The 24,491-nt window shown below is 43.4% G+C and overlaps 1 protein-coding gene across 3 annotated transcripts in view; it reads right to left on the bottom strand.

The window, feature by feature from the left end:
• OPHN1 (oligophrenin 1) overlaps positions 1–24,491 on the bottom strand; it is a 124,559-nt gene that overhangs the window by 35,967 nt on the left and 64,101 nt on the right. For all 3 annotated transcript variants that reach the window (XM_077826633.1, XM_077826632.1, XM_077826634.1), the window contains 7 exons: positions 14,784–14,885; positions 13,906–14,016; positions 12,707–12,811; positions 11,467–11,596; positions 5,552–5,652; positions 2,841–2,932; positions 451–529 (listed from right to left, as the gene is read on the bottom strand). In XM_077826633.1, the coding sequence (XP_077682759.1) occupies positions 451–529; positions 2,841–2,932; positions 5,552–5,652; positions 11,467–11,596; positions 12,707–12,811; positions 13,906–14,016; positions 14,784–14,885 (720 nt within the window). The remainder of the gene's footprint in view (positions 1–450; positions 530–2,840; positions 2,933–5,551; positions 5,653–11,466; positions 11,597–12,706; positions 12,812–13,905; positions 14,017–14,783; positions 14,886–24,491) is intronic.

Below are 24,491 nucleotides of genomic sequence, written 5' to 3'. Positions count from 1 at the left end.
GGTATATTATGCAGGCAAAACCAAAATTACTTCATACAGACCTGAAAGCTATTTGTTTGAGCAACAGAAATACTGGAAGACTCAGCTCTAGTTCCCCATGCCTGCAAGTCACATTTTTATGGGGTCCAACTGATGCCAATATAAACAGCAGAACTGAAACATCAAATATCAAAGGATACAAGTGGACAGGGCAATATGGTAACAGTCCCTGGAATGACCCTCTGAAATCTATTTGTACACACCTACTTGCTAAACTGATACCTCTGTTATGGACCACACAATAATAGTGGTGTTGATCATTACATACCCAATCTCATGAGAACACCCGAAAAGGTGAGCTCTCCAAAACCGACCTATCAATACACTCTTCATCTGTGTGAAATTACACCACTAAAGGACACTGCTAAAAAGCAGATCTATAAATCAGACAACAATTCTTTGAATACTCACTGGCTCCTTTCCATCCATGGCCTCCATCCATAGCCGTCTATTAGCTTCTGAAAGTGCTTGCAATGTGATAGTCCCGGCCCTGTCCAGGGAATTAAAGTAAAGGATTTTTTTAAGGACACAAAGGAATTTCATCCAAAATTTACAGAGTTTTATGTTTCTGGAGACCATTTAAAGACTCAGCAAGAGTGAGTCCAGGTGGCACTTTAAGGAAGGCAGTACACACGCATCATTCCAATGATCTATTTATGTATAGTATTTCTAAAGCTTATGTCTATCAGAAAAAATGGAAGTTATACACGTACTGATCACACTGGCAAAACAGGTCCCTAAATCATCTAATTCACACTATGTCTTTGTACATTTATCTGCAGTGACTGAATCATGTTTCCTAAGGGGTCCAGACATACTCTCTCCCATCTGGTTTTCATAGCTACTAGCCTAGCACATTTTCTGATGTCTTTTCAATTGTTAACACTACAAAGTCATGTGGTTTTTGAAAAATTATTTGTCTGAGTCATGTTAACTGTTCCTCTCCCTTTCTCCAAGCACTTCAGAGAGATCCCTCTCAGCTTCAGGTGAGAAACTCCTATGTCCTTATTCACCACTCATTAGTACCATAATGCAGAAAAAGACACAAGTTAAATGGGCAGGGGAGAAATAGGTACTGGGGACCTCTGGCACTGTTTGTATGACTGAACATGCTATAGATACAGAGGTCCCTGTGCAGAGTTCAACCAAGAGAAAAATCCAGTGAACCAAATAGTAAAAGACTCTGGTGCATGACACAGTGGGTCTAATTCTGCCCAGCTACACCCTAGTAGCTCACTGGAGTCAATGTAACGGAGGGTAGATTTTGGTCCATGTGTTCGTATCTAATTGCCATCTTATTTGTAGATTTCTTAGGCAGAAGACAAATGATTCTAACATGGTGAGATGTTAGCTGATATATCAGGAAACAGGTTCCTAAGAAAAATCTGAGTGTGCAACTTTATTTCATGTCACGCTATACTGTCAAACACAGCATTGTACTGTACAGTCTATCCATTAACATACGGTGCTGGCTCAGTGTCCTGTGCTGGGGGAGACCTCCCCAACATCTCTCTCATCACCGTGGTAAGGAACTGGCCAGAGGTTCAAGAAGCGTGGCTGCTACAAACTGCTGAGGATATGACACAGTCACTAAGCATGTCTCTATGTTAACCCCGGCTCTGTCATTAAATCAAACTATGTATTATTATTAGTGGGCTAAACTCCTTCAGTCTTCTTCCACCTTTATGCAGGCAAGACGCCCTGCCATACCGAGTAAGGACTGAAAGGCTTGGCACATTGCTATACGTTTCAAAACACTGCATAGTATTACACCCCACATTTTTCCAATATGCACAAACTACGGAAACACCAGGCTTGCCACAACCTCAGAAACTCACAATCCCTGAAATTTACTTGAGTCAGTCTCACCCTACTCATGTCACTTCTTTTCAAAGTTCAAGATAATTTGCAGTCTACTGCTCCAAATGCCTAAATTAATAACACTCAACATTAGTGCAGGCACAAGAGAATTGATTTAGGAAAGGGAGAAATAAATCTGAATTTTGGAATTAAGTGGGAATGTCCAAGGCTGAAAGAGTGACAAATGTTTGCCTTTTGTTTTATATTTTTGAGCAGGATGTCCTTCCCTGCTAAAATAGGATCTGATAAAGTAATCTGCAGTTTAGCGCTTTCTCCTTTGTTGTGGCTTAAGTACATACCAAGGCTTCCACAGCACATGTGTGAAATCCCAGCATTCATTCATCTATGGCCTGATTCTGCTCCCATGGAAATGAATTAGCACTCCCAGAGTGTTCAGTGGGAACAGGATCAGACTCCCAGTGAGTAGAGTGAAAAATAACCCATGGAGAGAATCTCCAGCTGTATGACTGGCAATATATATATTGGGGGGGAAAGATACATGGAAAAATACGAGGGCCTGATGCTGGTTGAAGACAATGGGAGTTCAGGGTCCTCAAGTTCTCACAGAAGGTGCTCATCCTTTCACTCTATTAGAAGGCCCCATAAAAAGCCCACTGAATTTAACAGAAAGATGTCCATTGATTTCAGTGGACTTCAGATCAGGCATGAAGATTGTAGCAAGGAAGAAGAACAGGAGTACTTGTGGCACCTTATAGACTAACATCACTCCTGCTCTTTTTGCGGATACAGACTAACACGGCTGCTACTCTGAAACCTGTAGCAAGGAAGGACAGCACTGCCCCCTGGTGCATAATCTTCCTGCCCATACAAAATAGATTTTAGGATATTCAGAACAAACACACCCTCACCAAACGCCAAGAAAGTGGCAAATTATTTTCAAAACTGCAATAACAGAGAAAGTAGCAGTCACTCTGGCTCACCTTTCATTCGTCTCAATATCAAAACAAAACCTCTTGTCTATAGAATCAGTCTTTCTCCTTACGCAGTACTTCAGTGTCAAGTCTGAGGTGCCCTAGAAAGAGAGAGACATTTAAAGCCAAGATTTTAAAAATGCATATAATAGGGGTCAGGATTCTCGGGTTCCTTGGATGGAAAGCAATGCCACACGGTCTGTTGAAACATCAGGGGTGACTGTGTAATCCCAAAGTGAGCCTTGCTAATCAGACAGCACTTGTAACATGATAGCAGATGGTCTCTCTCAACATTCCACAAATCACCAACCAAGATAGAGATCAACAGCTTCCTAAAACAGGCTTCCTTCATACAATATCAATTAATTATGGGGCTCATGGGATTACAGTGTGAATTGGTGCTAAAAATCCTAGCAACTATTCTTTCAATATGCCTTGTGACAGAAAGGTTGCTTAAAACAGACACTTTTAGAGGAGGACTGCTGTAGCCATGTTGGTCCCAGGATAGTAGAGAGACAAGGTGGATGAGGTAATATCTTCTATTGGACCAACTTCTGTTGGTGAGAGAGACAAACACAGGGCTCTTCTTCATCACCTGATTGGGGTTCATGGGTGCTACCATTACAAATGATCAAATTACTAACAACAGCAATAATGGCCCAGATAGCTTTTTGAAGCACCTTTAAAAACAATTTAAGCGAATAAAACTTCATGGGCAAATTTCACCTTCATTTACAACAGTGCAACCCTGTTGAAATTAGTTGTGTTGTAGGGGGCAGGCCTTGGCCCTAGGTTTTAATTACTAACTGGCAAAAGCAAATTGCAGCCTATTTGTAGCCCCATTCTGGGGTCTTTATGACTTTACAGAAACCATGAAGTGAAGCTTCAGTAGCTTTTGCAAACCCATGAGAAGCTAGCCACTGATGCACAAACCTGGAATGAATTCTCCATCAATGGTTGGCATCTGTATTATACAGTCTGAATAAACAGTGAAAAGAACCAAAGAGATCGGCACTATTGATAACCTTCCACAGCCTTTTCCTTCTCCCTGGTTATCGCTATGTGTCTACTGTTGGTCTTTTGGTGTTTTTTTAAGAGTGCTCACTATATGGTTCCCTTTGAAGTTGTGTTGGTCTGTTATGCCAGGGGTTACAAAGGGATCCCTGAGAACACATGTTACTGACACAATGGGCTGTACAAGTTTGAAAGGGATATTAATCTGTATTAGGGTGACCAGATAGCAACTGTGAAAAAATGGGATGGCGGGGGGGGGAAATAGGCACCTATATAAGAAAAAGTCCCCAAAAATGGGACTGCCCCTTTAAAAACGGGATATATGGTCACCCTACTGTATTATTGCAAGCCTCTTCGTGCTTTAACGTTATTTTGCCACATATTTTTACGTGGGGTATGTCAACAGTTCCATCTAGTCAATGTGTTTGGATGACTTCACTCTCCTAGAGGTTTCCAGAAAAGGTTTTATTTTATTGTTGCAACAGGCAATCAGTTGCCAAAGAGCAGGAATTATGAAGTCTTAAATTGGAGATTTCATGCTATGATTTGAAGTCTCAATGGGCTGCAACCCCATGCAAAGATGAGGATGGATAGGAGCTGTATTGCAGAAGAATTCCATAGATTTTCTTGGACTCATTGGCTGCATTTTGACCAGCCATTGTCTATCCAGCCTTGCATCCTACACCCTCTATTTCACAGTGAGCAACAGTAGAAGGCTGACAGACAGCAGCTGAAGCACCTACTGAAAAATCTGTGAGAAGGATGAAAAAAGATCCCCAAATTGTTGTTTTATAACATGGTGTAAAGATGCTAAACCCCAACTTCTGACTGCTCCCAATCACTGTACCTCTTCAATTTACTTAGCAACTAATTCCTGAAGAGAGGAATCCATAACCCTGAACCAAAGGGTCCTTTAACTGGAGCAGACAGAGAGGGGGGCATTATGGAGCCATTCAAATAACCTTGCTAATTCAAGTACTGTAAACAATCGTCAGAGGCATCAGTGCAAGTCAGGTTGTCTCTTCAAAAGAAAGTGCCATGTGTTCACAACTGGTTTGCCAGAGAAAACATGCAAGCCAGCCTGTGCCACAGAGCCTGAGGAATTCTAGATATGACGCACACACTGCCCAAATTCGCAGGTGAGGAACAAAGTGGCTTAAGTCCTATGACTGATCAACATGTAAATTACACACAGAAGGGAATAGCTAAGAGAGTGTGTAGGAAGGCGAGCAATGAATGAGAAAGGCTTGAGACCGGAGCGTCAGCTCCCTTCTTGATGGGCAGATGTAGTGGCACTGATGCTGATGATCTCAGCAGAGGAGCCATGTCCAATCCAGGCCATGGAAAGTGAACTACTTTTCCCTAGCAGGGGTGCTTCCTGCAGATCAGCAGTGCTCAAGGAATTGTGTGTGTGTGGCTGGGGAAAGCTTTCCTTGTATGTCCATGATATATCTGTTCTGGGACTACAAAGAGGCCTTCCGTCTCCAGAGGTGTCAATCCAGTACTTAAATTAACGCCCCATACTTTTTATGAACTGGAATTGTGTACATCACTGCTTCATACAACCGGGATGGAATGTACCTGCTATATAGATATTTATACTTGTACTTCCTCACAGAAGAAACACGTCAGAATAGAAGGAAATGAGGCAGAACCTGCTGACTGTCAATGTTTGCAGAGATATCTCCTATAAGGAATCAACTCACTTGCTTAGCTCCAGGCTTCTGCTCCATGGGAGTCATCCTTAGCATCTTTGATTCCTTCTCATACTGGCAATAATATTTCATCCAAGATATGCCCAGTGCCCCTACAAAAACACAAAGATAGTCAAGAGTCAATAGAGAGCATGCATTAGTTTGACTGTCAACTCTCTGGGGCACGAACTATGTTTTCCTGTGTGTTTATACAGCATCCGGCACAAGTGCATCATTGTATCCTGCAGCCTGATATAGTGATACCCTTGACCACGGTTATTACTCTTTATTATTTATATTGAGGTAGGCCTGTGAGCCCCAATCAGGATCAGAGCCCTGTTGTCAGGGCTGGCCTTACCATGAGGCGAACTGAGGCGGCCGACTCAGGTGCCAGACTGTGGGGGGGAGGAGGGGTGCCACTAGGATCCAGAGTGTAGAAAATTGTGTTTGCTGCTGGTGCATATGTATTCTCTCTGCTCTAGATGCACAGAGATGGTGGAGTGCTGTGCTGGACTAAGGGGGGCACAAGAGACATAACAGGCAGGCAGAAGAAAAGGTGAGAGGGAATAACAGAAAGCAGCAGGAGCTGCAGGGAGAGAGAGGAGGAGGAGCCTCTTATGTACCTGTTTAGCACCCCCAGGAGCCTGGATGATTAACACCAGCTTCTCAGGGAGCTTCCTGTTTTCTGCTGCTTCCCTGAACACACTTGAGGAGAACAGGCAGTCAGCTGAAGTAGCAGGAGCCAGTTAGGCCCTTAAGATGCTGAGATCTTCCCTCACTCAGGCCCTGTTACCAGCCTGCTTATTTGTCCCCTTCAATTGAGTGTTGAGAGCCACTATAGCTGGCACAGAACAGCAGTCATGAGTGAAAGAAGAAAACACCCCTCTGGGCAGCATTCAGAAAAAGAAAGAATGCAAAGGAAGCTTTTCTATCTAAGCAGGAAGGAGCGCTCCCGAGATACATAGACACAAATGTTCATGGTGAGCCTTCCGACCCCAGTGAGGATGTGAGTGGTGAGGAGATGCCTGATCTTCCAGTTAGTCAAAGTGCAGGTGACCTGGCAGCTACTGCAGCATCCATATCTCCATCACAAATGGATGTAACCACGCACATTCCTGAAGAAAAGTGTAGATCAGAGAAGAGTGTGGGTGGAGGCGCAAGAAACAGCTGCCGCTGAGTTTAGTTCCTTAAGTATAGATGATCCAGGGCTGTGGACCCACTTGAGCAGTAGCCTGAGGGACTTCCTTGTACTGCATGGGCCACAGCAAGTGAAAAACTTCTTGTTCCCCAAAGACAATGAAAATAGAAGTTTCCATCCAATACATTACTGGTGTGAAATCCCCAATGGTGACAAAGTGGAGAGGCCATGGCTTATGTACTCAAAACCTCAGAATGCTGCATACTGTTTTTGTTGCAAACTCTTCCAGTCTAATGTTCCAGCCACATTGGGTTCTACAGGAACAAAGGACTGGAAAAATCTGGCTAGAAATCTGGCATGCCATGAGAAGGCAGCAAATCACTAGAGAGCATTCCATAGGTGGAAAGAGCGTGAGATGAGACTAAGGTTAAAGGCTACCATAGATGATCAGCATCAAGAGAAGGTTGCATCAGAGTCTCTTTACTGGCAAAATGTTCTGAAAAGGCTCATTGCCATTGTGAGAATGCTTGCTACCCAAAACCTAGCACTGTGTGGCATTTCAGATCAGCTGTATGTGCCAAACAATGGACACTTCCTTAAGATTGTGGAGCTGATGGCTGAGTTTGATGCTGTACTCCAGGAGCCTCTAAGAAGAGTCACCACCCAAGAAATATACACACACCACTATCTTGGAAAAACAATTCAAAATGAGATCATACAGTTACTGACAACAAAAGTCAAACAGAAGATTGTGGCAGATCTGAAGTCAGCAAGATATTACTCTGTTATTCTGGACTGTACAACTGACATTAGCCATATGGAACAAATGACTTTAATGGTGCGTTTTATAACAACAACAGAACCTGGTGAAAATGTCCCTGCAATGGTGACTGTCAGAGAACATTTTCTAGAATGTATGGACATTGATGATACTACAGGAGCTGGTATGACAAATGTGCTTCTTAAAAAGCTGGAAGATACGGGAATTGCAATAGCTGACATGAGAGGTCAGGGCTACGATAATGGTGCCAACATGAGAGGAAAGAACAGAGGAGTGCAGACACGGATCCGAGAGTTAAACCCTCGAGCTTTTTTTTGTCCCATGCAGTTCTCATTCATTGAACTTGGTGGTCAGTGATGCAGCACCAGCTTCTAGTGAGGCTGCTGACTTTTTAAATGTAATTCAAAGCATCTATGTATTTTTCTCTGCATCAACTCATCGAGGCAAATTTTGAAACAACATCTGGGAACATCCTCTCTGACACTGAAACCACTGAGTGCCACACGATGGGAAAGTTGAGTGGAGGTGATAAAGCCCATCAAACACCAAACTGGGAAGACAGATGATGCCATAGTTGCCATTAGGGAGGATAATGTATGACAACAACTGTTCATGGGAGAACAGTGGCAGAGGGAAATGGAATCACCAGAAACATACATAACTTCAAATTTCTATGTGGCTTAGTGTTGTGGCATGACATACTGTTTGAAATAAATGTTGTAAGCAAGAGACTCCAAGATGTTGACCTTGATATATCTGGAACAATGGAACAACTGGACAAAGTAAAGTCATACCCACAGCCTTACCGGTCAGATGAGGGATTTCAAAATGTTCTGAAGAGTGCACAGAAGTTGGCAGAGGAACTTCACACTGAAGCCATTTTCCCACCCATTCAAGAATACAAGAGTCACCGAAGAAGAAGACATTTTGATTACAAGGCACGGGATAATCCCATAAGAGACCCCAAACAATTCAAAGTTGAATTCTTTAACCAGGTGCTCGATGGTGCAATACAGTCAGTTGAAGAACGTTTCATGCTGCTCAAGGAACACAGCAGTATATTTGGGATGTTGTATGATATTTCAAAACTCCTCACTATACCTGAAGAAGACCTACACCAGCAATGCAGGGCACTAGAGACAGTGTTGACACATGATGACATGTGTGATATTGATGCGAGTGATTTAGGTGATGAACTGAAAGCCCTTTCAAGATACATTTCAGCAGGATCAACTCCAAAGGCTGTTCTGGAATATTTGTGCACAAATAAGATGACCACCCTCTTTCCAAATGCTTTTGTTGCTCTGCGCATACTTCTAACACTTCCTGTAACAGTTGTCAATGGAGAACGCAGCTTCTCCAAGCTGAAGTTAATAAAAACACATCTACGCTCCACAATGACACAGGAGAGGCTGGTCAGCCTTGCAACCATCTCAATAGAGCATGAGCTGGTCCAGTCTGTGGACCTTCAGCAGGAAGCAGTTCAAATCTTTGCAACCAAGAAGGCACGGAAAGCACCACTTTGATTATTCAAACAGATAACAATGCCAGCGTTTACTATGCAGACAAGAAAAGTTACATTTGCTGTTCAGGCATTTGAAAGTTAAGTGTTACTTAAAATTTTTGAACAAGGCATTTTAAGTTGTTAGTTCTCCTTTATTGGGGATGGTAGCAGAGTAGTACCATAAGGGGGGTTGAACAGGAAGAAGGAAGAATTGAGACCTTTCAAAGTTTTGGCCCAAGCAAGGGGGAATGGGGGCATCATTTGAGCTCCCCACCTCAGATGCCAAAAGGTTGTGGGCCGGCCCTGGCTGTTGTGCTAGGGGCTGTTCAGACACAGAGGAAAACATGGAGCTCTATTTGCAGCATTGCCAGTGACAGAAGCAGCACTAACAAGGGAGGAAAGTAGAGGTAAAAGTTAGCACCAGCCTCCTCAGAAGGAAAAGCTGATGAAAGGGCATTTGTGTGACTCTGACATGGCAACCCAAACAGGACTGGCAAATCTAGGCCAAGAAGTACCCAGGCAACATCCCGGGGGTTAGGAGGTGAGCTGGGGGTAGAGGTGGGGGAGGTATATGTTTATTTGTTTTTAAATGGACACTACTGTTTTTTCCTGACAACTTTTTGATGACAGAATAAAGACAAGAGCACATTAAAATATCCTCTTCCATCAACATTTATGTTACCCTGCAATTTATTTTCCACTCTTCTTCCATTGTCTTAATTGAACCATTCTGTTCCTGACGTGCCTCAACCATTTTTTCCCCCAAAAGAACCAAATGAACTATTTCAAACATCTTGTTTTTTCTTTAACCAATTCATAGGAAACAAATTTAAAGGCAATAAATATAGTTTATTATCATGCAGGAATGTATAAAATTTCCTTGTGGTCTAAAATGACTGTGTATGCGTATGTGTGGTTTCTTTATACACAAGACTAGTTGATAGTCTTCTATGAGCAGCCAATATTTGCCCTGTTTACATAAATACATCAAATGGGCCATCTACCGAATGGGCAGCCTGCATAGTGGCTTCCCTTGTAGGAATCTGACCTGAGATTGCAGAGTTGTCAATGTTTGTGCTTATATAACTAATCCACTGCCACATGCACATACAGACACAGTGATTATCAGCAGGGGATTGAACCCCAGCCTTCAACACTGGCCCCTGTCAACTACTAGTGGGCAGTAAGTAATAGGCTTTTATCCTAGCAACTAGAGACCAGATCACATGCAATAGGTTGGAGTATTACAGCTCGTGCAACAAGTGGAGTCACTGTATGAACTGTCTGGAAGAAAGGCACGTGAGATGGAAGTGGCCAGAAAAATTTGACACTCGCCTTATAAATATTGGTGCATTACTTACATACTTGCAGGTTGTGAATATGAACATCTATAAGAACAAAGGAACAGATGGTGCTTTGGCCAACATGCTACATGTAACAGCTCTTCTGCCTTTCAGAGTACAAGAACTACTGTGTTTCAGACACATAAAGTGCCATGTTTCCACTGGAGCAGAGGCTAAATAACAGCTTATCTGTCTCAGTTATGTCTGGAAGTGATTTGTCATTCTCTTTCTCACAACCCCAAAAAGATACACCTAGGCCTTTTCATCTGTATGCCTGCCCTCGACATCTGCTCTTGCAACCCTTTTAATATATCAGATTATTTATTTGGACAAGTCCAAATACTAACACTCACTCAAACCCCTGACACTGCCAAAAGTGGGGTGAAAGAATATCTGGAGGGAATGGGAGGGATTCAACACCCACAGTGTCTCTATCAAATCAAACATCAGGAACCTGATATGGGCTTTCTCTGCAATATATAATTTACAGCCTCAACTGAACTATTATTGGACATAGTATAATCTTGATAAAAAAGGAAAGAATAGACTAGATTTGGACTCCAGCACTTCAGACTCAAGCTTTAGACTCCAGGCCCGGGATGAAGCAGCAAGTTAGAGACAGGGAGTGGTACTGCAGCCACTCTGTAGCTCACACTGAGATAGATGGGCACTGAAACCTTTCTTATTAAGCAAGAGAATATTGGTCAGGATACCAAGTTTATTCTGGAAAAGAATGGCTAAATCTCAATCCTCCAAGCCTCAGTCTCCCCATCTGTAAAATGGATTATTAAATCTTACCCAGACAGTCACCAGAGAAAAGGCAATTAGTATCTTGCATACATGTCTCAGCCAAAAGATGGCATCTGTAACAGTGCCTGCCACACCCCCACCAAGACTGCACTGCATTTACAGCTAGCTCTGGATCATGATCAGGTATGTAAGACAGTAGGTACAAGGTGGATGGGAGATATGAACCCACTTGCTTCTGGCTCAGTGACTAGCACACCCATACAAACATCCCCATGGCTATAATAGCTATACAGACTCCTGGCTGCAAGCTGAATGAAGCTTAGAGTTGGACGCATAACTAGGCAAGCTGTACAACCTACGGCTGGACCCTACACTTGTTTAACGTATACAGATGTGCACACAGGCCATTACATTTCTCCTGAGTGTACAGATAACCCTCTATGGTTGGCTTCCCGGGTAGCTTGCAAGTCAGGGGAGCTTCTTTCATCCTTTTCTTCAGGTCTTCCAACTCCTCTCGCGTGCTGGAAAAGTGATTCCTCGTCTGGTGAGAGAACAAAAGAATGATGCTTGAACATGGGCAAACAAATCTGATAGCTGGCCCCCACGTTTCCAATGGGCACTCACAAATGCACTGTCAGCATGCACAAAATGCCACACGCCCACTTTTGTGGGAATGATCAGTGGCAGATTGAAAAGATGGCATCAAAAAACCCCAAGTCCTGAAGCTAGCAGAAAAGCTGGCCCATAACGGTCAGTGGACAGACAGGGTTGAACATCATATGCATGGAGCTGGGGACACAGTGGCTGAGGAACAAAATGTGTTACGATGGAGGGTAGCTTTTTGTTCTTTAATAATGAAGAGATTACAACAGAACATTTTAACGCCAGAAGGATGAGGCACCTGAATGAGTTATCATTACAGAGTACACATAGTTTGCAACAAACACATTAACTTGGGCACTGGCTCAAGCCCTATGACAAGAATAATCATGCACATAAAGAATGTGTGCAAAGTTTTCACTTGCATTTCTACCATTTTGTTAATACAGAATCATGTCACCTCTCCAAATAAAATGAAAATCAATTATTTTTAACTCATGTACAGCAATTCAAAAGGATTTAGCAGCACACTGGGTTTGGCACAACCTTAGAGCTCTTGTTCCTGAGGCTATGAATGTTGGCCATGTAAGGGTACAAATCTTTTTACAGTTAATTAACCATTGTCACAGCTTACAAGGGCTGTGGTGGATTCTCCATCACATGAAATCTTTAAAGTTAGGATTGGATGCCTTCTAAAAAGCATACCCTACCACAACTACAAGTCAGTGGGTTTGATACAGAAATTACTGAGTGAAATTCTATGGACTGTGTTATGCAGATGGTCAGAGTACATGATCACAGGAGTCCCTTCTGGCCTTAAATCTATGAAATATGCTGTAGTAGCACCTGTAGGCTGTTCTTTCTAGGAAGAAAGGAATTTATGGACAGAAGGCATTTTTATGAAGGAAAGAGCATTTTTGTGCCCCTCCCAGAAAGCAAACAAGGGTTGTCCACCCTGCATGGGAAAGGTTTTTATGCCAGAGGTATTTAGATGCATGACAGGACAGAGAGCATGATATGAGAGTGTGTGCGCAGCTGGACAGGAACTTACATTCTGCAGGCTGAGCTGAAGCTGCTGTTTATAAGGGAGGAAGTCCTGCGTGAGTTCAACTGTCAGGTTGTTGTATGTAAAGAGGCTGTGAAGAAAGGCCAACACCTGCGCAGGAAAGAAAGATGATGGATTAGCCTTTGCGTCAAAGACAATAGTATAAAGTCAGGCAAAAGGTGGACAGAGAACAGTTTTAATTAAATCAAACCTGTTGTGATCTTTACAGTCGAACAGAATTAATAACAGCCATAAAATAAAATATGGAGTCAGGTGAGAGGAACCCAATGCAGATTGGATTTGTACCCAGTGCTCTGACAGTGAAAGTATTCACAATTGCTCAAGTAATGATTTTTTTAAAAAGTGTAATCTATACATATGCCTCATAGTGTCAACTGATCATACTATGCTCAAATCGTTCAGACATGGGCCAGATCCACAAATCCTACCCAGTTATGCTGTAAGCAGGACTGCAGAAAGAGGGGCATTGGTGGTGTTACACACTTTCATTCTCCCACAATCCTGGGAGCAGATGGAGATGTAGTTCACTGGCCACAACAGCCTCCAGAGCCATGAGAAGTCTGTGCCACCACAAATGACAGCTATGATCCTTTGGATGAGTATTGCCTGTCGCAGTAAAACACTACCAGAAATGAAAGATTTCATTGGAAGAACAATGAAAAACTAAGGATAGAATACACCAAGAGCCCCTCCTTATGTACACTTACCCGAGGAGGTCCTGCTCCAGGGTACAGTTATTCATTCAACCAGCATAATGAGCTGTGATCCACAGGCTCCCTGTTAAAGTGCTGAGCCTGCACCAGACAGGCCGGTACCACAGCAGGCAGCTGGGCCAGGAGGCATCTCTCCCTTTAGTGTCACTCTTCAACCTTCAAGGGCTACTACATCTCACCACACGCAAGGTGAATGGGACAATCCTTAGCAAAATCTGTAGCAATGTGCTCGTTAGGCACATTTCACTTTTAGAGATAAAAGAAGACCTCACTATTCTTTATCTTCATGAAGCAGCAGCAGAGGTAGTGAAACAAAGATCGCTAATGCTGTACATTTGGCTTTGCCTCATCATAGGGGCCTACATGGAATCGTTAGTAGGACAGGATCCAATTTGACATTTCCCACCCTTCCTTGCTCACCTGGGCAAGTCAATAAATGTGAGAGTAGGATGATAAAAAGGAGGCACTCACCGGCTCCACAATACTGAACTTCTTGCTCTCCTGCACTTCCTGGATCTGGTACACATACTCCAGGGATGACTCAAAGAAATTGTGTCTCTCTTTATTAACCTGCAAGTCAGCCTGCGTGAGAGAGGGTGGGAAAAAATCGCATAAAAGAATAATAATTCTTTAGTGGTGTCTGTATATTTCCCTGCAAGTGATAGCTATTACTTCTCAAGCCACAAAAGAAGCGAACCCAGGTTTTGAATGCTCTATGGGGACCATATCTGACTGGAACATTGGTCACATTTCCCATTACAATGTCTCTTAGCTGCATCCCATACGCTCATATGAATTCAGAACTTAGTGCCACTCTGCAAGGAATAAGTCTTTTTTTTAAAGTGCATTAGTTTTTGTGAAAGGTGCCAGACGGAGACACCTGCAAACGGCAGTTCCCTATCTAACCACAGAACCAGTACAGCAAAGGCACAGAGAATGCAATTGTAAGAGTGTCCCTGCCTCACACACCCATGGAGGATTGACACCAGGATTTCTGGGTCTAAAAGCAGGGTCTCTTCGGCTTGAGCTCAAGGACCAAGTTTGTTAGCTGAGGTGGCAGCAGACTCAAATCTAGGCAGTAGAGGGCCAGAGAGACATCTGTGTAAGCATAGATTACACCAGCTTCCCTAGACTGCCTTGTCAATGTGCTTCAAAGTTGATGTGAAATGACTACCCCCTGAGTTAGAGACAAGCTCAGTCTGGATGGACCATTCCCATCAAAAGGAACTTTACATAGATTTAATCTGTCATTATTGAAAGAGATGTGCGTTGGCCAGGAGTCCAATGTACCTGCTATTACTTCTTCTCGACTCCAAGAAACAAACTTTTAAGGAAAATTTCACACTTGCCTCCTGTAACTGGGACTCTTTCTTCTTAGACGATAAATGCAAATGGCGATCCAGCATGGAATAAAACTTCTCACCGTCCTTCTCAAACTTTTTCTTTCTTTCCTAGAGATTGAAGAGTTGACACAGAACTGGATAGTCAGAGTTAGTTTGGCCTCTTCAGGTAGGAACAATGCAACAGTGTCAAAATTCATTCTACAATATAATACTACCATGAAGAAAAATGATGGGCCCATCAAAGTCGGGGGCCACCTCATATTTTCCATGTCTGTTTCTTCTTTCTCCAGCCAGTTCCATACACTGCTCTCAAATACACACAGTGACAGCTCGGGCATACTTCACAGTACAGACACATTCAATATTTTCTATTATCATCAACACAGCATAAGGCAGCCCGGCTGGAGAGGTTTCTTTCAACAAGCTTTCAACATGTCGACTTCTTTGCTTTTAACTGAACTTGAAACTTACTAATGAGAGAAAACAAATATACCTTGTTTGCTGATATTTTACTCAACTCAGATCAAACAAAAACTGGCTAAATGCTTTAATACCAAAGACACACCCACCCAAGACAATTAAAAATTTATTAGGATTTCAGTGTTTTCCAGGTTTTGAAGCTTTTTGTAAGTATTTGCATTCTAAGCTGTACCAGAGCTGAAGCAAAAGGTTAAATAAAGTTTTGAAAGGGCTAACACATGGCTTCTTATCGATCACTATTATATATTTAAAACACACACACATTGGTCAGGGAGAAAGAAAGAAAGAAAGAAAGAAACCTTGACGGTGCATGAACTTAACAAACAACTAATGATTTGACTGGTGCCACCATAGGAAAAAGATCCAGATGAGGCCAGAAAAGAGACACTGGTATCAGGAGGGTGAATGCAGCAACACTCAGAGAGAAGTTCAGCTGAGAAGCTCTGCCCCCACCACGCAATGGTTGTGAAATCATTGAAGAGGGTGGTTTCCCCAAGATGCTAGTCTTTTGATTGTCAAACAGGCAAACATTCAAACTCCAAACTGGAAAATGAACCATGCTGTGGCTGGTGACTGTTGGTAGACCTCATTAGTAAAAATCAAGCAAGACAGTAGCCTCAATTATAGCTCCAAGCAGACAAGAGGAGGCTTATGCATATCAAAGGACAGGTCCTCGAATGCCAAAAAACCTTCTCTCTCTCCCTGTCAAGCTGTTTGGTCTATTTGTCAATTCAGGTATTTGAAAACCTAGGCAAGTGGAAAGCAGGGCTGGAAAATCCAAAACCCAGGAGGACTTACTGATACCCCTGCACACATCCACACAAAGCCTTGCCATTCTCAATCTGCTGCTCCTGGTATGCCCAGTCCAAATGCCTGTCCCTCTACTTGTTTTAAAAAGAACATTTTACACTAGGCCAAGCTTGACAAAAGAGACCATTCATATAAACAACACAACACATTGCTGGGGAGGGGTATTGGGGTTCAGGGTCCTGGCCGCGCTTACCACGGCTCCCAAGAAGCGGCCACCAGGTCCCTGCGGCTCCTAGACCAGGGTCGGGCAAACTTTTTGGCCTGAGGGCCGCATCGGGTTTCTGAAATTGTATGGAGGGCTGGTTAGGGGAGGCTGTGCCTCCCCAAACAGCCAGGCATGGCCCGGCCCCCGCCCCCTATCCGAGACCCCCTGCTTCTCGCTCCCGACTGCCCCCCCCATGACCCCTGCTCCATCCACCCTTCCCACCCCGCTCTCTGTCCCCTGACCGCCCCTAGGACCCCTGCCCCATCCAAACACCCCTTCTCCCTGACCGCCCCTGGAGCCACCACCCCTAACTGCCCCCTGCTGCCCCATCCAACCTCCCTCTCCTTCCTGACTGCCCCCCCAGAACCCCTGCCCGCAGCTCCTATTGGTTGCGGTTCCTGGCCAATGGGAGCTGTGGAGCCAGCACTAGGTGCAGGGGCAGAGTGCTGAGCCTCCCTAGCTGCCCATGTGCCTACGGGCTGCAAGGATCTGGCAGCCACTTCCAGGATCCACACGGACCTGCCTTAGCCCCAGGCCCCCACTGCGCCACGGACTGGAGCCGCCAGTGTCCCTTTTCGACCGGGCGTTCTAGTCGAAAATCAGACGCCTGGCAACCCTAATCAGGCCCAGCTGCTGAGTACAAAAGCAGAAGGAGGTAAGTGATGAGAATCTGTTAGGGGAGAGACCAGGCCCAAGAGAAGGGCAAATGGTGCACTCCTGCTTGAGTCCGAGAAGGGAACAGATTTTCTTTTTAATAATCCTGGGAAGAGAAGCACATTTATGGGGACGATTATTGGATTGTTACTGAATCCTGGAAAAAGAAAGGCCATGTTGTGTTCGACAGACAGAAAGACCTGGAGTCTGTTTATTTGCTCAGATGCAGACGGTTCACATTCCTGAGGACAGACAGCCCATACCACTACAGTCTGTTACCAACCTCAGTGCCCATCTCAATCAAGCAAAAGTTAAAATATAAATTAAACTCCCACAGCAGCTACTCTTCCTCCCACTGTAAAAGGCAGTGACTATTCAAGTCTATGTCACAGGGAGCAGAGATAGTACTGGCTGCCATTTTGAGAAAAATACTTCTGGCACCCTACAAAGTTCCCTTTCCCACATCTTCTTCCACCACTGTTGTCAACGCAATAACTGTGAGAAAATGACACCATCCTTGCGGAGGCACCAACTGTTGCAATCTTTGAGCTTGGCAACTGTGATAGGCTCTCACCTGCAAAGATATTTGAATGGACATTTGCAGCATAGGGACCCACTGAAGCCGAAAGACCTCTATACTGTACTTCCAAATGTCACCAGTTGCAAGGTCAGGACATAATAATTTGGAGTCAGCAAATTCATGTCTCAAAATAAAGAAAAGCTCAATCGTCAAGTCTAGTGGATGACAGCAAGAGGAAAAACTAGTTACAGTGAGATCTGAATAGAAAAGCACTTCTGCTGAAGAACTGGTACAAGATACTGGCAAAACAAAAGCAAAACCCTGCTGCTAAAACCCAATCCAAAACCACACAGACTAAAGGGGTGTTAATCTCAATTATTATTTAAACAAACACGCTCCCAAACCATCCATTCATACCCTGAGGCACCACACCAACAAAGCTAGGAGCCTAAGTGGTATTTTATTTTTAAAACAATGATCCACAAAAATGTGCTAGGCTTTTAAAACCATTTTTCATAGAAGTGTTTTAAAATAAAGCTACATGGAAATCTGATTACTGCTGAACCACTGCTCTTGGATTACAGCTTCCATCCTTCCCTTCTATTTACTGTATCAGGCATTAGGGCTTGGCAAAGATATTTTGGTACATGTACAGTACAATACAAATATGAGGTCATGTACAAATTTACACTCCACATACAAGCTTTAAAGCAGTTTGGCAAATACCTTTCTCCAAAAACACAGTGCAATACTGAAAATGTGTAAAGAATGGCATGAAATATCTGTGGGATACCGTTTGTTCTAACCAGGCTAGAGAACTCCTGCCCTATTTCTAAGTGGTAATAAAAATAAATGGCTGGAAAAAAATCAATTCAACCTGTCGATTCCGGCTTGAGTTCTATGCTCCAGAGGCAGTTCCCGGAACATTCACGCCTGTCTATGCTGCCAAGAGTCATATGTTAAAAACAACAAATACTCTCTGCTCCACCCACTTGCATTGAAACTGCCACTTTAGTCAGTATTTTCCATCCATGTGAAATGGGTCACTGGGGATCTCAGAAGTATTAGTAACGGTCAGAATAAGATTTAACTATGTTTTATGCTTGAAATAAGTAAAAAAAAAAACATTACAGTCCACATAAAACAAAGGAAGGCACGCTACTGTGGTGACACTACCAGAAAATACAACTTAAATGCTGCCGACAGACTTCAGTCAATGGAAACTTGGAAGAGGAAGAACATGGGTTCATAAGTAAATGGAAGACGTGACAACCAAAGCGGGTCCAGTTCTGCATGACAGGATAAAATGTTCTGGAATACCATGTCCTCCTTTTCCATGACTCCCAGCAAGAGAAGACTCTCGTGAAGAAACAGAAGCAGAACATGTTTCTGGATTATTGTAGTGTGTGCAGAGTCAAGTGATACTGTAGCAGATGAGTGAAGGCACCAGTCAGTGAAAAAACATTACTATGTATACGCATAATTGAGTTAAGGATTCTCATGACTTGTGGCATTAGCTCAGATTGGGCAGTTCTCTCCAGGCAAATGCAATCTGCCTTTATGGTGGTGGAAGATTACTTCCATATAAAAGCCTGCAGGAGTGAGAGAAGGATCTTTTGTATAGCAGGAATGGAAATGCCATTGCCAGCTATAGTCAGTCAATTCTTTCAGAAACTGCTCTTTTCTTCCATAGTTTACCTGCCATCTAGTATAGTGGACACTCCACACCACTACATGCAAAGGGAAACAAAATGAGCGGAGGTTTTCCCCACGATTTGAGGAGATTGAGCTGACACGCACAATGAGTTAAGATCTCTCGTAGAAAGCAATTGCTGCCATGTGGAAATATGAATAGCACAAAACTGAATTTTTGGCAAATAGAGGATGCCAATCATTTTGCACTCAGGCTACTTAACATGGAATTAAAAACCAGGAGGACACACTAAAAACCCCTCCCTAATTTGCAGCCAAGGCTTCCAGGAGCTCACTCCATTCAGCAGCCAATAAAAGTGATTGAAGCCCAATCTGCAAACACAAGCACAAATTAGTTGCTCATGAATATTTAGTGAGAGGCAGCATTACCTTCCCATTAGTATGTGCCAATATTCAGAGCCAAGAACCACCCAACTTCCATGTACTCACTTACCAACAGAAACTACTTATTGTAATTGAATGCAAGACAGAGTAGCACAGTCAGCATACAAGTTAACAAAGGAAACTGCTCTTCGAAAGCGCTTTGAAAGCCCAACTCTCTAACCTTCAGAGGATGCCTGTTTAATCAGAAACTAACGAGAGTCCTAGAAGTAGCATGAGATGCCGGGGTAATCCCAACAGCAGCTAGGGATAACAGTACAATGGAAGGGTTACAATTCCTTTGGCATTCTCTCTCATATCATCTGCTGCTGATAAACTGTGGCACAAAGGCCTATGCCTCCTGGAAACTGGCTCAGTTCCAAGCTTGAGTTGAGCAATAGAGCCGTCAAGGGGAAAAATAAAAAGCTTGCCTTGCAAAACTTTCCCTTAACCATTTCAGTGCTAATTAGGATCCTCTGAAACTGCCATCCAGCAGGAGGCAGAGGAATTATTGTGTAGAATCTAGCCCTTCTGATTATTTCAACTCACTGTAAGGACAAAATCTAGCTTGTCTGCAAGGATCACTTTCACCCTCCTAAAGCACTTGCATGGGACCCATTAGAATGCCAGCACTGTGTGCTATGGATGGGAGGCTAGCACACTCAACAGCACTACGGGACAAAGTCTGTATGGCCAGCCAGGTAGGGTGAGGGCAGAGGCCCTCCTCCCTGCGAGCATCTGTCGGCAGGCTCTGGCGGCAGGGGGGGAGACACAGAGCAAGATTCACTAGCAGGTGTAAGGGAAGCTGCTCCGCACATTCCCTGTTGTGCATTTCCTGAAGCCTCCTGCCTGCCCTTGTTTTGTCCCTCAACTTGGTCACTTCAGGTTTCACCCCCACAGCCTCAGAGAAGCAAGGCCACAAGGTAGCTCTAAACAGATTTGGGGAAATACTGCACAAATAAATGACCGTGAATATTCACTTGGATTTTTAAATTAACCAGCTTTTGCTGAGTTTATCCCCTAATGTGGCTGGTTTCTCTTGGTGAACATGCAAGTCATATTTACTGTCCGGCTGGTTTGCGGAGAGTGAATTTCAAACTCACACTGCAGATACATGCACGTTTATCCAGTCAGGGACCAAAAACAGTGTCATGTGACTTATCTCATTAAACTTAGCTTGCCCACACAACTCAAGACATTGTATATCAGATACATCCACTGATTTTTTTAGGATCAGTGAAGAATAAAGATGTGTTGAATAAATTCAGACAATGAATCAGCGTGAGGAAATCACAATCCACGGGCAGATAATCTGAAAGCAGCACAGGCACTAAATTCACTAAATGAATTATTTGCAAATTATATACTCTGCTCTAACCCTAGCTAATAATCCTCTGTCTCATTTTCATATTAACAAAAAGGTTGAGGGAGGAAGAATCAAAGGAAATAACAAGAAAACTCTGATGCAGAAAAAAATGTTTAATGGCTGTGTTTTCAAGGGATTTTTATGGTACATCATGAGTGACTTAAAATAAAAGTTGTGTGAAATATAAAAATGTTCATGCAGTTGAAAGATGCAGTGTGAGTATTTCTGTAAAAATATTCTTGCATAGTTGAGGGTTTTTTCCCCCACTTAGTTCCCCAAAATTCTCCTGATTTGCCTCAAATTGAGTTCTAAGAACACGAAAACTTTTCTTCTTCCTCTTTTTGTTGTTGTTAATAATAATTTCTGAACTACATGCTAAGTACTGATACCAGCAAGTATGACTGCTGGACTGATGCACATCTGAACACTGAAAAAGTGTGTCTGAAGATGACAAACTGTAGGCCAATCCTGCTAACATTTCCTATGGCTTCCGTGGAACAGCTCACAGTAATAGGCAATGTACCCACTAGTAGATGTTTGCAGGATTGCGTCCTATGACTTCATAACATACATACACTTCCTACTGCATCTACAGACCATTAAGTGCCTTTTGAATACACACTACCAACCAATTTTTAAACTTCGATGTATAGCAAGAACAGAATCCCATGCAGTAGTCAATATTCATCGGGCTACCCAGAATTATCCAAAATAGATTTTCAAAAAAGTCCGACAAAGAAAACAAAAAATCCCCAGATTTGTGTCTATCCAGTAGAATCAGCACCTCGGAGTGGATTTCAAACTCTCATAATCTGAATGAATTCAGCGAGGCTGTTAACAAAGGTGTCCTGCACCCAACATACACCTTGTCCACTTCTTATATTTAGAAATGACAAAGAGGTTAGCTGGATGGACATGAAAGCAGGAGGAGGGGAAGGGAACACACAAATTCTTTTCACGTGAAAAAGCTTTCAGCTTTCCTGTGTGTCACTAGTTCGCATCATTCTTTAGAAACGTTCTGAAGTGATTTCTGCTGCTCCAGGAAGATCAGAAAGTTTTCTTGACCCTGGTATAAAGTGGTTTCTGCTACACTGTGCATGTGTTTCTCTGAAAAAAAGACTTGTAGATCAGGAGTAATCTAAGACTTCTAAACAGCATCTTCTCACGTGGCCTGATTGCTGGATGCCATACCCAAATGTTCACTTTCCTACTTTCAAATCCTATTTGGTATTTGACACCTCTCTCTCTCTCCCCAAAACACTAGTGACTTCCCCAGTCTCCTTCCTTTTCCTTTTTGAAGGCTACTGCAATCCAGAAATACGAAGATTAATGGTACAATCTCACTAATTTTCAAATGCCACGATCATCATATCCAGACACTGTGCTTCACCTGACATACTCTGTACCCAAGGCATATTCTAACCGTAAATGACATGGGGATTCCTCCAAAATCCAGCGAAGTCTTAACTCCACTGGGATTTGGATCACGCCCATGACCTGGCCACAGTGAATTTGGTCAGCTATAAATTTAAAAATATATAAAACCATCATGCTTGTTTCTCTCATAGATGGAGTTGATAGAGGATTAGCGCTCTGGGTTTTCTCCTCCTAGATCTCACCTGAACTCATCCAATGATCCTCAACAAGTTCTTTTTTTCTTTCTCACTTGAAACCCCAACAAATCCATAATCCAACATCTACATCTGCTCTTTCACGAACTATCTCATTTTAGAGTGGATGATGCTTCCAGGCCAGGGTTGAGAGACCAAAGTCAGTTCAAGAATCCATTGGGATCCTCTGACATGAGACAAACTTGTAGAGAAACGCAATGCAGGTGTTCCTTGTACTGCCACTCTCCCAGCATTCACGCAAACAAACATTTATCTATAATTCATGAAAACAGCAATAATCCCAGGCCTTGCTGCTGGCAAAGGAGGGTAACTGAAGAAAAACCCCTGTGCTGTGTCCCAGTGAAAGCCTGCAGAGGCATCTGTGTCAGAATACACCATTTCAGAGAGACTCCATTCATCTCCCAGGAAAAGCGGGTTAGTACAGACTCAGATGTCTTAGACTTTCTGGCCGTTTTCCAACCACAGACATCACAAAGGCACAATTCAAATGCCCTTCCTATCTGGCATCAGTGTCCTTGAAAGAGAAGGGAAAACATCTTACAGAAGGCGACTGACAAAACACAGAAAACAGTAATCAAAGGGTAGGAATTATTTTGGCCATGCCTCTGCTCAGCATGACTAAAGACCTTGTTCTGATCTCACTCACACTGGTGCAAGTCAAGAGGAACTCTACTGAAGTCAATGGAGTTACAGGAGTGAGGGCAGGAATCAGGCCTTTATATCCCTTCATCTTTTATGGTAGCCCAGTGCTGTGATCTCCAATGGAAGACTCTAATAACTGCGCTGACCCTCATCTGTACTTCACACTGTCTAATACCAGGGGCGCAGACGTTGTGGGGCAATTCTATAAGTAGCACAAAGGATAAATGTTTGTGCTGAGTTAGTGTAGATGGAGCCTCAAAGCACTCTGAGCGAGGGTGTGATTCCAAGGTCACATATGCATACTCATGCTAGCTCTCATCAAGCTAGCATGCTAACCACAGCAGTGTAGCCATGGCAGCACAGGCTAGCTGCCCCAAGTACAAACTCACCTGATGCTCTTGGGTATATACTTGGTGTGGCTAGCCCATGCAGCCTGTGCTACCACAGTAACACTGCTATTGTTAGAGTACTAGCTGAGATCAGAACTGGCAGGAGTATATGCATGCCAGCTGGGAATCAGTCACTTGTAGGGTAGATGTAACCGGAGTTAACACTCAGAGAACTCTCCCTGTTTGGTAGTGCTTTGGAGGTGGTGTGATTTCAGGCTTTGATACGCTCATCTCCACAGGCATGGGGAGAGGGTCTGGAAACTGGGGCAAGGATGGAGCAGGGGACTCATCCATTACCTTCATTTGAGGTCTCCACTTCTTCCTCCACCTGCATGCACTGTGGCACCCAATGGCACCCCACATGGACATCTATCCCCTTCAGAAACTCACGTCCATTGTGCTCTTCCCCACTTCAGGGCATCGCAACAACATTCAGGATAAAGAGAGTCACACTGAACATGTAATTTCCTAGCTTATGTTGATGGCGTGAGGTGCATGAAATACCCTCCTCATCCCAGTTCACCAGGCCACAATGCTTTTCTTCTTCTAGTACCTCCTAAAGACTTATAAAGAATAGACAAAGATCTATGTAACTCTGAGTCAATTCTTTCTCTGGGCTTCCTCCGTCTTCTCCGTTTCAGTCTATTAGACTGTTCGTTGTGTGGTGCAGTGTAACAGATTGGCAGTGTCTGTCTGAACCACCTTACCCTGACTGCAGGGGTTGATCTTGCTGGGAAAGGGTTAGATGGGTTTTGTGAACTCTATGAGACAGATGGCTCGTTATTCCACCCAAATAAAGGAGGTGGGAGTGGTTTTCCAGGAAGAAAGGATCTAGTCTGAGCAATCCTGAGGGGACAAACCCTAGGAAGCAGGACTGGAGTGAACTTTGTTACCTTATTATTATTTATTTGTATGGTGGTAGAGCTTAGGACCCCATCATGTGA

The sequence above is a fragment of the Eretmochelys imbricata genome, chromosome 9, assembly GCF_965152235.1.
Source record: "Eretmochelys imbricata isolate rEreImb1 chromosome 9, rEreImb1.hap1, whole genome shotgun sequence".
NCBI classification, from domain to species: domain Eukaryota; kingdom Metazoa; phylum Chordata; order Testudines; family Cheloniidae; genus Eretmochelys; species Eretmochelys imbricata.
This window is presented reverse-complemented; position numbering and strand designations above follow the sequence as displayed.